This window comes from Nanorana parkeri, unplaced genomic scaffold (genome assembly GCF_000935625.1).
Source record: "Nanorana parkeri isolate BGI_ZX_2015 unplaced genomic scaffold, ASM93562v1 scaffold647, whole genome shotgun sequence".
Classification (NCBI taxonomy): Eukaryota; Metazoa; Chordata; class Amphibia; order Anura; family Dicroglossidae; genus Nanorana; species Nanorana parkeri.
The window spans coordinates 658,324-674,389 of NW_017306915.1; the positions used below are offsets into that span (position 1 = coordinate 658,324).

The 16,066-nt window shown below is 42.1% G+C and overlaps 1 protein-coding gene across 1 annotated transcript in view; it reads left to right on the forward strand.

The window, feature by feature from the left end:
* FAM193A (family with sequence similarity 193 member A) overlaps positions 1-16,066 on the forward strand; it is a 64,946-nt gene that overhangs the window by 32,942 nt on the left and 15,938 nt on the right. The window contains exons 14-17 of the mRNA XM_018563280.1: positions 4,686-4,978; positions 7,711-7,990; positions 12,765-12,951; positions 14,566-14,799. Of these exons, the coding sequence (XP_018418782.1) occupies positions 4,686-4,978; positions 7,711-7,990; positions 12,765-12,951; positions 14,566-14,799 (994 nt within the window). The remainder of the gene's footprint in view (positions 1-4,685; positions 4,979-7,710; positions 7,991-12,764; positions 12,952-14,565; positions 14,800-16,066) is intronic.

A 16,066-nucleotide genomic window follows, 5' to 3' on the forward strand; every position in this document is an offset into this window, starting at 1 on the left:
TTTACTAATTTAAACATGAACATTGTATTTGCAGTACATGTTTTAAATGAATTTACAGCTCTAACACACTGGTGCATGGGGCTGTACAATGTAAAATTAGGACATATTTGCCTGTCTGGCAAATATGTCCTAATTTTGCTGCATGAAGGCGCCTATAAAAATTAATATACATAGCTGTAGGGGGGATGTACACCGGTACCTAAAGACACGGATATAGTATGTAAAGATCTATTACCCATAATGCAGACTGCGTCCAAAGTTGTACATGCATAAGCTTGCTCATGTACACTAAAATAACTGCGTATACCTGCATACAGCCATTGATTTTCGCAGCACCTCTGGCTCCCGGGTAGGGAAAAATGCCCAGACTTTACGTGGTACAGCCCTAGGTACCATTTGTGCATGAACCCCTATGCTTAGCTTTATGTTCTCTCTTCATAATTTTAGTAACTACCCTTATGGTAGGATTTAGGTTTTCATATATTCCCTTGGTACACATTGGTCCCTCTTATGCATTTGATATTTTTACCTTGCCTTGATTCAGTTAAACAGCCCAGAACTGTTCTGTTTCCAATAACCACAGTCAGGCTATGTTCTCTTGATGATAAATTCATGAGGAAGAGGTGTAGCGAGTACACAGCTAGGTCATATTTCGAAATGGATGGAATGTCTAGGAAGATACATCCCAGAAATGCTGCTTCAGCTACAAGTTAACATCAATTAAAATATAATTGCTATGTGTCAGGACATGACCTGGAGACTACTGTTCAGTTCTTGTACTGCAGCCTGGAGAACCTGTGTTTAGGGAAATGAGGATCCACCTAATCCAGGCTGCTATTGACAACTGTGCCAGCTCCGCAGTAATAAGTACCAAGATTTTATGTTTACAGCAGTGATGGAGAATTTAAATTAGATACAGAAGCGTTTCAGCCAATGTGGGAGTCGGCTAATATTTAAACAGGGGCCTGGAAGTTGAGTTTGAGTTGACCAAATTGGAGAATGCTGACCCAAAATGTAATGGGTCAGTCATGTCTTTTGGGGTTTTTTTTGCTTTTTTTTTTTTTTTTTTTACTTATCTGTTCGACCTGGATCCTGGTTTACAGTAAAATCTTGCTTATTTACTATCTAAAAATAAGTCTTTTACATTCTGTTATCCTTTTAGTTCAGAGACAGAGGAAATATCTCAGGGTACCTGTAGGGGGCTGGAAACTAAGTAAGACATATCAGTGATAGCTCAGAGCCCGAGAGGAACAAAAAAGATTGCTATTAGTAATTCATGGGTGAATTCAACAAAAGAGTATTTATTGTACATTACAGGATACTGGAGGATATTCTGAAATGTAGGTTTATGCTGCCCCTTCAGGAATTTGGACACTGGCAACACAAAGCTGTTAAGACAGCCCTGTATTACCCCTCCCACTCTCGGCAAGCCTCAGTTTTTTTTCCTAGTGTCTTTAGGAGACATACATCTTCTCTCAACTTAGAGATGAGCACACCTTTTTATTTTGTATCAAGTTTTTTTTCTGCTAGCAAGTTTCTTCAATTGCTGCAGACTGTAGGGCTAATTTTGTCGCAGCACTCCTCTTTCCATTACATTAAAGGATCCCCTGTGTTTTCCAATGGGCACTCAACAGTACCAGTTCATTACTCTTACTCTTCATCTGTCCAATGCACCATCGGTTTTCATCAAGGTGCTAGCTCCTGCATTTGCTCTGCTTTTTTACACCACAGGTAATCTCTATAGTGGGTTACCTTGATGACCACCTACTGAGGGAACAGTTGCTACAGACTCCATCAATGTCCAGACTTTGCAAATCTTGCAGAGGTTTGGGTGGATCCTGAATCTCTGGAAATCTTTGCTGAAACAGACGTATCACTTGGACACCTCCATGTCCAGAATTTCCCTTCCATAGGGGAAAACTCCACTTCCCTATTGGGGCGCTTCAGTTCAAGAGCCAGTCATCCCTCGGCTTCTGTATAAGGGTTCAGGGCTTAATGGTAGCTTCCTTCAAAGCAGTACCTTAAGTCTAATTTCATTCCAGGCTGTTGCAAATTACCATTCTGGCAGCAAGAGACGAGAAGGTGGAGTCTCTGGACCAGCACATTCACTCAACAACATGAGTTGGACAAGTCTTTCCTACCACCTTTCATACCAATCTAGAAAGGCTTGTGTCCAGATCTAAGACCCCCCTGACCCTAGCAGTGGATGCATGGTGACTCCATGTGATCAGTTTATTGCATCAAACTGGCCTAGGCAGATGTGACACTTGGACCCCGTCAAACTCCTGGCACATTCTCCAGGGGTTCTTCTAAATCTGGATCTTCTGTCACAGGGATCAGTTTACCACACTGCTTCATGGTTGCTAACTTATGGTCTGGTTGTTGAAACCCAGGTCACGAAGGCTGGGGCTCTCCAGAAACTGCTCTTTTCAGGGTTCTTTCCCTTTGAACACACTCATAAGTGTGTATTTCCTGTTGCCTTTACCTCCACACAATGTGTTTGAGTTGGAAGGTGTAACTAGTAAGAACTCCTTCTACTGCATAGAAACAAGATTGTTTTAAGACCAAAAGCCTCGTTACTTACTAAGGTGGTTTCTCCTTTCCACCTTAAGCAGGATGTTGTCCTGCCTTTTTGTCTTGCGCCTCATCTTAAGGATAACTCTCCACTTTGTAGATGTGGTACTTGCTGTGTCAGTTTACCTCTTGGCTATGGCTTCAGGTAGACAAACTGACTCCCTTTTTGTCATTCCCGAGGGCCCCTTCAGGTTTCCACCCACATCTTGATCCACCTTCTCCAGGGGAATTAGACAAATTATCATTTATCCTATGGGCTTAACGACAAGGTTCCTCTGTTCCCTGTCAAAGCACACACCTGATCAGTTAGTTTATTGGTCTTTCCCGCATTAAACATCTGTTCTCAGATATGCAAGGCTGCTATCTGGTCGTTTAGGTTTTACCAAGTAGATATTCAGCCTCATCTGATGCCAGCTCCAGTCATAAGGTTCTTCAGGAGATTCTGTAAGCTCTTTCAAGCCCCTTTTTTAACATTTTATGTGGCCCTGTTGGCACTTGTATTGCTTTGGGCCCCTACATTCCTAAGTACCATCCTGTGTCCTGTAATGAGCGATAAAGAAAAATAGGATTTTTGTCTTGCCTGTGAAATTCTTTTTCTTGGCGATTTGACTGTTGCTGGATACTTGAAGCCAGAGAAATGAGTGCTGAAATCTCCAGAAAAGCCTCAATCATAGTTTTCTTCATCAAAGGTGGCAAACCACTCCCTTAAACACTTGTATGGAGTATAGGGAGCATCCATCTATTGTCCATTTAGTTAATGGGAATCTGCGCTTTTTCTTTTCATGTGGGTAAAAGCGAAAGGTTTAATTTAATGCAGACCTTCACAGATGCATATACTTGCTGTCCTCTCCCTTCCATTCTGTTCAGCTGCTGGGAGCAAAAAGGAAGCATTGTGTAAGCGAGGAAACTTTTGATTTGTAACTTACCCGGGGTATGACGGCGCTGATTTAGCTGTAGATGGCTCTGGGCCAAGTACTGTTTTTTTTTACTCTACAATTAAATGTAGCCGTGGTGGGAAATATATATATTATATATATGTATACGTGTATGTAGTCATCTATATATATATGTATACGTGTATGTAGTCATCTATATAGATATATATATATCTATATAGATAGATCTATATAGATATATATAAAACAAGCCTGTTATTTGACCATTCAGGGCACGACAACAGGTTTTTCTTAAACCTCCCATACCAAGTAGCACATGCTTGCCTTTTTTATTATACACACACTCGCACGCTATTCTCTATATTCTCTGTATTTGTTTTGTAAGTACACTGGCAATGTTGGCAAGTCAGCTAAAGAGAGAATTGTTTAAAAAAAAAAATTATACTAACCTCCTACAGGGTAGATGAGATGCGCCCCACCGAACAAGGGTTTAAAGCATATCTTAACACAAAAACAAACCTTTTGTAGCTTGCCAGTCCTTAGATGAGGTGGTTGCATTTAGTTTTTTTTTTCCAACCTTTTCCTCTATGTTGTATACCTGGTGATCTTGCCAATAATACATTGCCTGCCCTAGGGTGACAAAGTTCAGTCACTGCACTGTATCTATGGAGAAAGAGGAGGAAAGCTGATAAAATTGTTTTGAGATTTCAGTGCACAGGATGTTTTAAGGACACAAGATTTCCAATTGTATCAACAAATAATTTTCTGTAGTTGTTGAAAATTTTCTTAGCCTGAGAAAAATAATGCAGTCACTACATCTAAGGACTGGAAAGATGGGATATATTAAATTTTTGTTCTTGGGTTTAAATGTTCGTTAATGGCGGACCTTTCTAACTAATGCTTCTTTGTGGTGATGTGAGGGCAAGGTTTACATTTTGCAGATATACCTGTCCTGTCAACGTTCTATAGAAGAGACAACCTAGAGAGCAGAAAAGAGGGGGCCTATAGTGGCTCACCCATTTTGATACAGGCAATGAAAAAAATTCCTTCTGCCTCGGTGCAAATCTCTGGATTTGGCTGTCTGGTGTTTTGAGTAAAGAACCCACTTTAAACAACATATGGAATACTGTGGAACAACAAATAAAATACTATGATTTATCTAAATTATCATTGGCTGGGTTTTTTTTTTTTTTTTTATAGTCTCCTAATCTCTTCCTTTTTTAACCTTTTTTTAGGGGGTGATATTTTAGGGCCCGCACTCCCTGAAATCAGGCCTGAAGCACTTCCTACAACGTCTAGTAGCGATACAACACCGGTTCCAGATGTAAAGGAGAAAAAAAACACTGCCAAGAAGAAATGTCTTTATAATTTTCAGGATGCCTTTATAGAAGCAAATAAAGTTGTCATGGCAACTTCATCCGCAACCTCATCCGTTTCTTGCACAGCCACCACAGTCCAGTCCAGTAGCAACCAGTTCAAAGTATCATCCAAGAGGCCTTCTTCAATAGGTGAGACGGAATGAGGGTAGGGGTAACATCAAATCTCTTTTCTTTCCCTTTCATTGAGGGACACAGGAAGTCTTTCACCTTCGGGTTATAATGCTGCTTACAAGAGGATTGGACACTGGCAGAAAAAAAAACGACACCAGCCCAGGATAACCCACTGCCATCATGCCTCAGTTTTTTTAACGGTGTCCTAGAAGGGTATATATCTTCTCTCTAACTCTGCTGCGTTTATTATCCTATTTTTAATAGTACCACTTTTTCTTCTTTAATTAAGACTCGTCTCTATTTCTGCTAATACTTTGCCTCTTTCATGTAATTCAGCACTTTTCAGGCTTTTGGGCTACCATATGTGGACGTTACTGGGGCAGCCCGGATGTGAGCTTCTGTGTTCTGCGTAGAGTGCTTTTCAGACTCCATTCTGACAAAAAGTGAGTTGGGAAGTGCTTTCCATGTCCAAGGGACTGGCATTGCCTCAGTGCTTGCCTTGTATTTGAAAGCTCCCTTTTTTAGTGAACTGGTTGGGCCCAGCAAGGTAGCTACTTCAAGTGCATAGGTAGGTACCTTTTTAATAAATTCCCCATTTCCCACCAGTTTCCAGTGTAGAAGGGGTTAACTCTGTGGGACTGAGCATTGATGTTACACTAGGTGGAGTTTTGAGTGCACCCACGCTCATTGCCACCATGCAGCTTTGAGGAAGAATCTCCCTACTGCTGTTCTTGCTTGCAAAGAGCTGCATGGAACTTTGATCTTCAATCTGATCCTGCTGCCCACCTACAGTGACTCTTGGTCACCTCCAGGGGTAGGACAGCCCCCACTGCACACTCTTAATGACTCTGGGCTGCTTGCGTCAAGTCTTTTGATGTTGCTGAAGTCTGCAGCCTCTAAAATCCTGTGATTCCTACTAGGTGCTTCGGTGTTAGGAATTTCTCCATGGGACGAATTCTCTCCTTCCTGCACTTGGGTCTGGACCAGCGTTAGTGCTGAGAGCCAATTATAGGTCATGTTTCTACCCTTTCTCTCTTGATTTAGAGGCCGCTGGCCTTTTACTCCTTGCTTAAAACCTTTTGTTCAGGGATTCTCCCATTAAGCTCCCCCTATTTGTTCCTCTGTGGCTACATGGGATCTGAATCTGGTTCTCTCTGCCCTTCAGAAACCACCACTTAAACCCCACAGACATTCCTCTTGTTGTAGAATAGACCCAAGTCAGTTAAAGTAGCAAGAAAATGTGTCTGATTAAAGTATGGCCAGAGGCACTTAAACTATAATGTGCCGTACAACAGGTCAAGTCTGCATAAGGCCATTCCTACACAGATTATATACATGAATAATCTATGTGGTAAAACTCTCCCATTATACCTTGATTGGGCACTTACATAAGAAACTAACTAGCATAGCATAATTACCTAATGAGTACATTACTATTTTATTTTTAGGAATTCTTAGGGTCATCTGGATTTGACTCCTTCGGTTAGACATCACATCATTTAAACAGAACATAAATTTGATGTTTCAGCATTATTATTCTTAACCCATGAAGAGACCCTGTATTGCTACAGATGGAATGTGCAGTGTAATTATTGGGCATACAAATGGCTGTTTAGTTAACCACCATTTTCCTTCACACTCACAAGGTGTATTCCTAGTAGTCATCAGTTTTGCGAGTTGTCCATCTGAACTGGTGGCCTAATCCTGCAACTGACCTTTTTTGATTTTGCATAGGCAGAAGGTAGTGTTGAGGCCCAGGACTCCCTTGTTGCCTGAGGTAGTTTCTGACTTACAGGACATAGTTATTTCCTCCCTCTGTCTGGCTCCAGTTCACCATAAGGAATTTCCCTCCATTGTTGAGTTGTGGTTTGGTCTGTGGAGAGTGTGTCCCTCAGCCACAGCTTCTTTCAAAGCCACTGTCACTTTTTGTCATCTTATGGTTCTGGTAAGGTTATACCAGCTTCTCGTTCCACCATCTCTAGGTGGCTCAGACTTGTCATTCAAGCTTATGATCTCATGGATCCAGGATACACCCTTTCCTGTTGAGGCGCACTCTACTTGAGTTCTGTTCCGCATCAAACAACTGTTTCCCAGATTTCCAAAGTTGCCACCAAGTTTTCTGTCCAGCTGGATGTTCTGGCTGTATCCAATACCAGCTTTGGGTGGAAGGGGTTCTTTCAGCTGCAGGCAGCCTGCAGTTCTTTGTTGTTTTTCTTGGGCATGTTACCTTACATTTGATGTGTTGCCTGCCCCTCCTGAGCTTATCTTGGGCTGGCTCACTTTTTTTTTGCCAGTGTACAATCTTACTGTAGGTGGCAGTATAACCGAAAGGTCCCTTTTTTTTTTTTTGTTTTTTTTTTGGTGTGCAAAAAATCTTACTTTGGGTGGAGCATATCTGCTATAGTTACCTCTCTTGGCATACCTCCCAGATATACTTCTGAGATATAGGGTTTCCATGTTTCTAATTATTAAATTTCTTTGAAATCCAGAAATTAGCACAATGTGCTGTCAGGCAACACTTTTTGATGAAGAAATGAAGGGATGCTGTCACATTTTTTAGGCTGTCACCCATTGAATTGCGTTTTAGCTTATCTTCAACTCCAAAGTATGTAAGTTCATGTTAATTGGTTATCTATGATGATTTCAACAGCTTCTTGTTTTAAACGGATACGTTGCTTCTCTGTTAGATCAGATCTGTTTTAGAGCATAAGTTTTAATAATCCTTTTTTTTTCTCCTCTGCTGATTTTAGGTGATGTATTTCACAATATTAAGGAGGACCATAGGCATCCTTCTGCACCAGTTGCACCAAGAAATAGTCCAAGTTTATCAGCACTTCCTTCCCTGTCTCCTTCTACACACTCGTCTGCCTCCACTCCGCACCTTCCCAGTATAAATCCTCAACCTTTCCCTAAGACAGCTGCCACTGCACCTGGGTTTGTCGACCCTCATCTAGGTTTCTGTCCTTCTACTGCTGCTCCTCCGACCTCAACCACAGACAGCACGCTCAGTGCCCCTCCTAGTGTCTGCAGGTGAGTGGTTAGGTAGCCAAAAATAGTAGTCAAGCAGCTGTACTCTGATTTTGTGTGTTTCCCTTTTAGGCCTCATTGGGCCACTCCCGGGAAGGACAGGTGCCGAGTGTGATTGTACGCAGCAGCCTGTTCTTCTCTATGGTAGTACGCCGCCGTACGCTCACCCGAACTGCACATCCGTGAGGGTGTCTGTGCTCAGACGCAGATAGGAGCCATCCTGTCTGCGTGCGGGTACGGACACCCGCATGGATGTGCAGTTCGGGTGAGCATACGGCCACGTACTCCCTATGTGTTTTGACACAATTACACATAGGGCTGCAATAACTAATCGATTTATTCAATAATAATTGTTAATGAGAATCATCAACGATTGTGAACGATGTGAACTTTAGCCTTCAGTTCCCGACTATGCTGATTGACAGTGGGCAGGTGCAATAGCCAGCTTGTTATTGCAATTTAAAATAGCCAATTGGAGGATCGGTATTGCTCACCGCCATTGTGCTACACGTCAGGCCAAAATTCATGGCTAACTATATGACTGATGACTGAGCTTTTTATAGATATGGATATTTATATATTTTTGTCCAATGTTGGTTTTATTTTAAGTAAGTTTTTTGTTAGTTTTATTATTTTGGCTTAGAGTTTTACAAATCAGATTGTTAAATCCATGAAACTTATTAAATGTCTTGCATAGTATGTACAATTATTAAAAAAAAAATTATAAAAAGAGGTGAGAAGTCATTTTTGGTTTCGGCCTGACAAATTCTGCTCTGGAATGTGCGTTGTGGTGCCATTCATTTCAATGGCACCCCAAAAGTGCCTCCCTTCTGGAGTGTGATGACTGCACTGGAACGTGTGATACTGCATTGTCGTGCATTCCAGTGCAGTGCGATTGCAAAAAATGTGCATGCTGTTTTGTTCTGAAGTAAACTTCATATTTGTGACACCGCATTTGTCCTATTTTATTTAAAATAATAGATGGAATTTATTGATTAAAAGAAAAAATAATAGGCCAACTAATTGATTATGATCGTTCGTTGCAACCCTAGCTACATATTCCTGTGTTTGATGATGTTGTATACCTTTTTAAAAGTACCACTTTTAGCACGCTTTCCTTCTCAGTCAGTAAAAATATGCTGGAATCACCCTAACCAAACAGATCTGTTTTGACCAAAGTGTAAATTGTTGTAATGGACTTTGATTTTGCAACAATAAAGCTGAAATAAAGCTAAAAACAGGCCCCCAGGAGCTTTCAACCATAATGTGCTAGTATGCACAGCATATTAACTAGAGGTGCACCAAAATAAAATTTTGAAACTAAAAATAAAATAAAGCCAGAGCGATACCGAAAATGGTTTTTTAAAATTAATTTTTTAACTTTATTGTCGGGGCTCTGGGAAAATATCAGGGGGCTAAACAGACCCATGGTATTTAATTTTTAAAATGTTTGAAAGATTTTTCTGCAGCCCCTGTTATAATAAACAGGAATCCTCTATACTGAGTGTCCCTGTTCATTCATAACTTGTGGATAGATTATGTTTACCATGTTCACAATGATGAATGAACAGGAAGTGATGATGAGCACTTTCCATTCATTCATAATTGGGGACACAGTAAACATACTCTGTCAATTGTTTACAAGCAGTCAGCGATTACACTGCTCGGCCTTCTCCTGACTATTTCTCTCCTCCCCGCTGGACCCGGCTCTGTGTCAGAGGAGACACAGAGCAGCGGAGAGAAGGGAAAACAAGGCTTGCACTGCAATTTCGGTCGAAAGATGGCATTTTGCCAAAAGTGCCATTTTCATAGTTAAGTAGTATTTGAGGTTGAATAAAGGCACAGGTCCATCATGTTTAACCATTTATGTGTAGTGCGTGCATGTGTGTATATGATAACCCTGCGTGGTTTTCGGCCGATATGTTTCTGCAGCCGAAATTTCAGTGCATCCCTAATAACAAATTATGGCAGACTTGCCTGCCAAACCATTTACTTCCAGGGGTGAGGGTCTCCCTCACTGGTGCTTCCATCTTTGCCATGGTCGTCTTCTGATTTCTCATTTGTGTTAGGCGAATTGATTGGCCACGCCCCGATGACATTAATTCTTCTTGGCATGTTAGGTCTGTGCACTTAGCTCTGTGTTTTTTGCAGCTCAGCCCACAGAAAGAAAAAAATGCTGAAGGGTAGAAAGAAGCATCTATGTCAGAAGAATTACGCAGTCCCTTCTGTCATAGGAAGCCTGCCAATTGTCAGTTTTTTTTTTTTTTGCTCATCCTTTCCCTAAACAAAAAGAAGTTGTACATTACAGGCCACAGGATCAGTCTTGGACTATGGGTAATATGCCGCTGCTTTCTGGTGACTGGACACCGGCAAACAAAGCTGTAAGGACAGCCTTAATATAACCCCTCCCTCTCCCAGCAAGCCTCGTTTTTTTGCTAGTGTCCAATTGGCAGGCAGTCTTCCTCAGTTGTCAACATGCGGATTCTGGAGAATGGTCTCTCCACGCAGAGGTTTTTTTCAAGCCCTCTTTGCAGGTGAGGGACTCCGGCCTTGGGCCTCCTGGTGTCCAACAATGAAGATCAGATGGTCACCATGGCACACACACAATGTATCATTGATCCTATTACATTTTATTCAATCACTGTCACCATTTGCCATATGTAGCCAACGTTTTGGGGCCGTGTAGGATCCCTTCCTCATGGTGACATAGTGACAGTTCAATAATGCATTACACACGAATATACACCAAGTGCCACCACCTATGGTGTTCCTGTTGCACTATTTATGTCTAATGCACTATTGAAGGGTTGCTATGTCGAAAATGTTAATTATGTATGACAAATGCGGCCAGTGATTCATAAATACATAATAGGATCAACAATACATTGTGTGTGTTGGCGTCTAACTGATTTTCGTTGGGGTTCCACGTGGCGTCATCCTGTAAGGTCGCAAGGCTGTATGAAGTGCAGCTGACTCGCAACACTATTTTAGGTCCAAAAACAGACTGGACATAATTTGTTGCCAGCATGAAAGTTACCCGGATGTTCTGGTAGCTCTGCGGGATCCGATTCATCCTGAACTACTCCTTTTTCTCCTCTAGGGCTGCAGCTAACTATTATTTTCATAATCGATTAGTTGGCCGATTTTATTAAGTTCGATTAATCGGATAAAAAAAAAAAGGCTACAGTGATGGACTACTAGTTTCTATTGAGATTGTAGTCCATCAAGGGAGCTCACGGCGAAGAGGAGACCAACGGCAGACGTGGCTTATGCGGCGACTGAGGGAGCTCACGGCTAGGAGATGGGCATGTCGGGAGCAGCGCGTGACGTGCGACTAAGACCGCGTGCGGATCCCCGAACAGGCTAAGCAATCGATAGCCGACGATTGAAAACGTTGCCAACGTTTTCAATCGTCGATTTTAATCGACTTAATCGATTAACTGTTGCAGCTCTATTCTCCTCCTGAAGCTCCTTCCTCATCTGCTCCGCAAAATTAGATGTAGGGAATAGTGGTGATTCTCAATGCACTGGGCTGGCCCAGGAGAACTTGTGTACTGACATACTCAGACTTCTGGCAGATCCTCCATGGGCCCCTCTTGAGTGGTCCAGATCTTCTGTTCCAGGGGCTGGTCCATCATACTGCTTCTGTGTCACTGGCTTAATGACTCGGCTATTGGAGCTCAGGTTCTCACTTACAGGGCTCCAGAGATCTGGTCGTCCTTATGCTCTTCAAGGCTTGGAAGTTGACTTCTCGCAAGTCTACCATTGCACCCTGAAGGCCTACTTTGCTTGGTGCGAGGCTAGGTTTCATCCGAGGAAGTACTCCTCGGGGGCGAATCTTGCCTTTTCTACAATCCAGTCTGGATCACCATTTGGCTTTGAGTATCATTAAGGGGCAAATCTTGGCCCTAGCTTTTCAAAGACCACTTGCCTTTAATTGGTGAAAGCCTTTGTGGAAGGTGTTGCTCACATTTGCCCCCCTGTATGCTTCCCAGTGACCCCCCCCCAAGTGTCCAATCACCTAAAGGCAACAGCATATAATCTAAGACCTTTTGTCTTGTAATGTACTAATATGTATGTATGTGTGTTTTATATATGTATTTTTTTTACATATATACTTTAGTATATAAATGTGTATTCCAAATGACCTATTAATGAGATAGCTCAGTCATGTAGACTAGGGCTTCTGTGACCAGGGAACTGCAGGAGTAAGAATCGTAGCTGCTGTCATATTCAGATACTAGTGCTTTTTGTTCAAGTCTTCAGTTATTAGTACGGTGCAGTAATAGCAACTGTGCCATTTCTTCAGCCTTAGTTCTTCCATATCCATAAAATCCCTTTACAATAAGTTCCCGTTTCTTACTTTTCACACACCAGAACTGCACCTATTTGTGTTATAATTAAAGCCGCTCTTTTATCATTAAGCCAGCGCAAATTGCAGGGATTAAAAAAAAAAAAATAACTTTGAGTCTCATTAACCACAATTACAGCAGGGTTTCATGGACAAACACCTTTGTTTAACTATACAATACAAAAATTACCCCACTGTCTGGTTTCTATCTCCAACTGTAATTACAGACTCTTCTGAAGTACCTCAGAGTATTAATATTGGAACATATATAGATTAAAATTTCAATAAATTATTCAAAGTGCCTCTGAGTTTTTAAATGAGCATTTATAGTGATGTTACATGGTGATTTCCAGCCTTTACCATGCTTTTGTAGCTGTGCAACTGTATGTAGAAAAAGAGTACTTTACTGTGTCATTTTTGTTCCAGTGACCCGGACTGTGAGGGTCATCGGTGCGAGAACAATGGTGCATATGACCACCAGCAGTATGATGGTGAAGAGAGCCAGGATGAGGACAGCTGTTCAGAACACAGCTCCAGCACATCCACCTCCACCAATCAGAAAGAGGGCAAATACTGTGACTGCTGCTACTGCGAGTTCTTTGGACATGGAGGGGTGAGTAGTTTCAAACATACAGCTATCGTTATGTAATATGTTTTTTTTGTTTTGTCCTCATTTCTTAAATGAGTATTATAGGGTGAGTGAAAAACAATCATCCTCATGATTCAAGCCAACCTGTGACAAAGAAGCTGTCACAGATTGGCTCTATTGATTGGGAAGTCGGCAAACGTACACCGCCGATCGCTGACTTCCCGATCCTCTCCCTGCAGAGAGTGGGGACTGTCAGTCACCTCTCCCCGCAGGGATTCCCTCCTCCCCTCTCCGATCCTCCAGCGATGAATGTAGGAACGGATGGGGAGGGGACAGGCGCAGCTGGCACTGCCTCTAGAGTGCAGAGCCAGCTGTCGGCCAGCCAGTGGGGTGTGTATCTTGACAGTATTGTCGGGCTCCGTCCTTGCTGTGGCACCACTCTGCTCTCTCGGCATATATAAGGCAATAGCCTGCTGTATACTGGATTTTGAGTCACGGAAGGACATTGGTATTTGTCCTCCTGTGACCCTGGAGAGAACTATGGCCAAAAAAGGTTAGGCCATAGTTCTCTTCAGTCCGCTAGGTTAAGTTATTTGCCATCTTAGAGTAATTTAAGGTGTACCTGTTCTTTGCCCAGTGTGTATAAGAATTCCATAGGTATGTGGTGACGCTGGAATATTTCTGCTAAAGATCTTCCCTATTACTCGGCATTTAGGCAACTTGTTATAGAATAAATGTGTGAACTGCTTCCTTTTTGCCTTGTAAATATAGCCGTGCCAGGTTTTTGTATATTGGTGTGAGTAAAATTCGAATAACCACCTGTTGGTCCTGCCAGTTTCTGCTTTCCATGAGGGCTTCTTTGATAGGGTGACCACCAGCTCTCCATGCTGCAGGACAGTTGTCACCCTCCTGTGTGAACTAGAGGCAGCTGTGCTTTCATCTGATCCACTGCAGTCATTGCCTCCTGCTGCTGACTGACTGACTGACAACTGCTTTGACCATGTAACAGCTGAGACTGGGACTTCTGTAATTGTTACTTCCATTTTTGCTGGACCACTTGGTTTGCTACAGGGAGTGGAGAAATAACGGCAGGATGAACAGGTAATAGTAATGTTACAGGGATGACTTCGAAAAACACTGCTGTGTTAACCTATATCTAAACCCAAGAACAAAAGTGTAATATATTGCAGCTTAGAGGTCCTTAGATATGGTGCTGCATTTACTTTCTTTTTTTGGGGGACTAAGTACATGTTCTGTAAGTACAGAAAATTACTCAGAAATCCATTGTTCTTGACTTGTGCATTGAAATCTTAAACCATGTTATCAACCTTCCCAGCAATCTTCTATGTACTATAAAACATCTTCTATCTATGTATTTGAGGTGAGAATAAGGGTGGCAGTTGTGGTCCAAATCTGAAGAGCATCCTGAGGTGTCCACACTGCTTCTCCAAATTGATGAAGTAAAGCCTGAAACAAAATCAAAATGCAGCCACCACACCTAAGGAATGGCACTAGCCATATAGTTTTTTTAGTTTTTTACTTTTTGGGTTTAGATATGCTTTATGCAGACTGCAGCCAATGCCATTTTTTAAAATGTTGTTCTTAATTACACTTAACTCTGTTCCTTTTTACATTTAGCCCCCATCAGCACCAACTAGTAGGAACTACACAGAAATGAGGGAGAAGCTTCGGCTCAGGCTGACCAAGAGGAAAGAGGAGCAGCCCAAAAAGCCTGACCAGATCTCAGAAAGGGAAACCGGTGTTATTGATCATCGGAAAGTAGAAGACCTAGTGCAGTTCATCAATAGCTCTGAGGCCAAGCCAGTGAGCAGCTCCCGGGCAGCTAAACGCCAAAGGCATAAGCAGAGGAAGGTGAGCATCTATTTTAGCCAGCGCAGCATTACCATGTAGTCACACTTGTTTTTATTTTATTTTTTATACATAGAAATGCATTACCTGTGCATGCTGTTGTTGCTTTGTGTGTATGTCATATTAGCCAGTTATAGATACAATGTTACACTGTTGTCTTGCAGTACACACAGCACCAGTCATGTTGTATATTTACAGACCTATAGACATACAGACATTTAAAGTGCACATTTGTGATGTCAGCCAGACCTGTTGTGCCTTTGCTGCTGGAACCTGCCCTCCATGATGGAGCTGGGATGTCCTTTCACAACCAGATCTTTCCATGTGGCAGTCGGCATGTTCCACAGCAAAAATATTATTGATTTTAGTCTGCTACTAATACAATGCTTCTTATTATTTTTTTATCCTTTTATTATATTTTTTAATTCATTCTAATGATATAATTACCTTTGTGCTACCACATAGGAGTATGGGGCGAGCCCAGCAATGAATATTATTGTTAGCCATGTGCTTGGCTCAGAGGGGACCATGCAGGGAACCTGCACCAGCACGGCTGAGGAACAGACTGACGTAGCAGAAGCTGAGCTGGACCGAGAACGACCGGACAAGCAGCAGGTTAGCATCTTGGCCAGCAGTGTCTGGGAGCATCATTAGGTGCAAGGTACCAGAAGCTGATTAACCAGTTGACATCCGCGGTGTTAAACCCCCTTCCCATCCAGGCAATTTTTCAGTATTCAACGCACAATCAAAATCTTAATTATGTTAGACTATCATTAAGGTTAGGTTCCACAGTCACAGCGGTATATTGCCACAACAACACATGACCCACATCTGCTGCGCTGTGGTTTCTTTTTAATATTGACGCCGATAACTAAAATATGGTGGGGGGTGGGTGGGATATCTTAAAAGCTTTCATTTTCCAACTGGAGCAAGAAAAGTGACAATGTGAGTCTACTTCCTACATTCACCTACATTATTTATAGTCCAGTTAAAAAATTTAAAGCAGACATGTGAACTTACCTCCCCCTTTGATCACCCTGCTCTTTAAATGGCTCTGTAATAATGGCACTGCAGAAAACCTTCTCTAAGCTCCCACAGCAGCTGATTGCATGTGCAAGTACCTAGGCTTTGGTCACATGATCCCAGCTGAAGTCAAGGGCCAAAGTTTGGACACAACTTTCTTTGTTGCCCAGCTCTCTAATTATTTGTCACTTAGCTGAGAACACATCAATGCTTGGCTGCCATGGAAGCTCAGAACAACGTTTTCTGC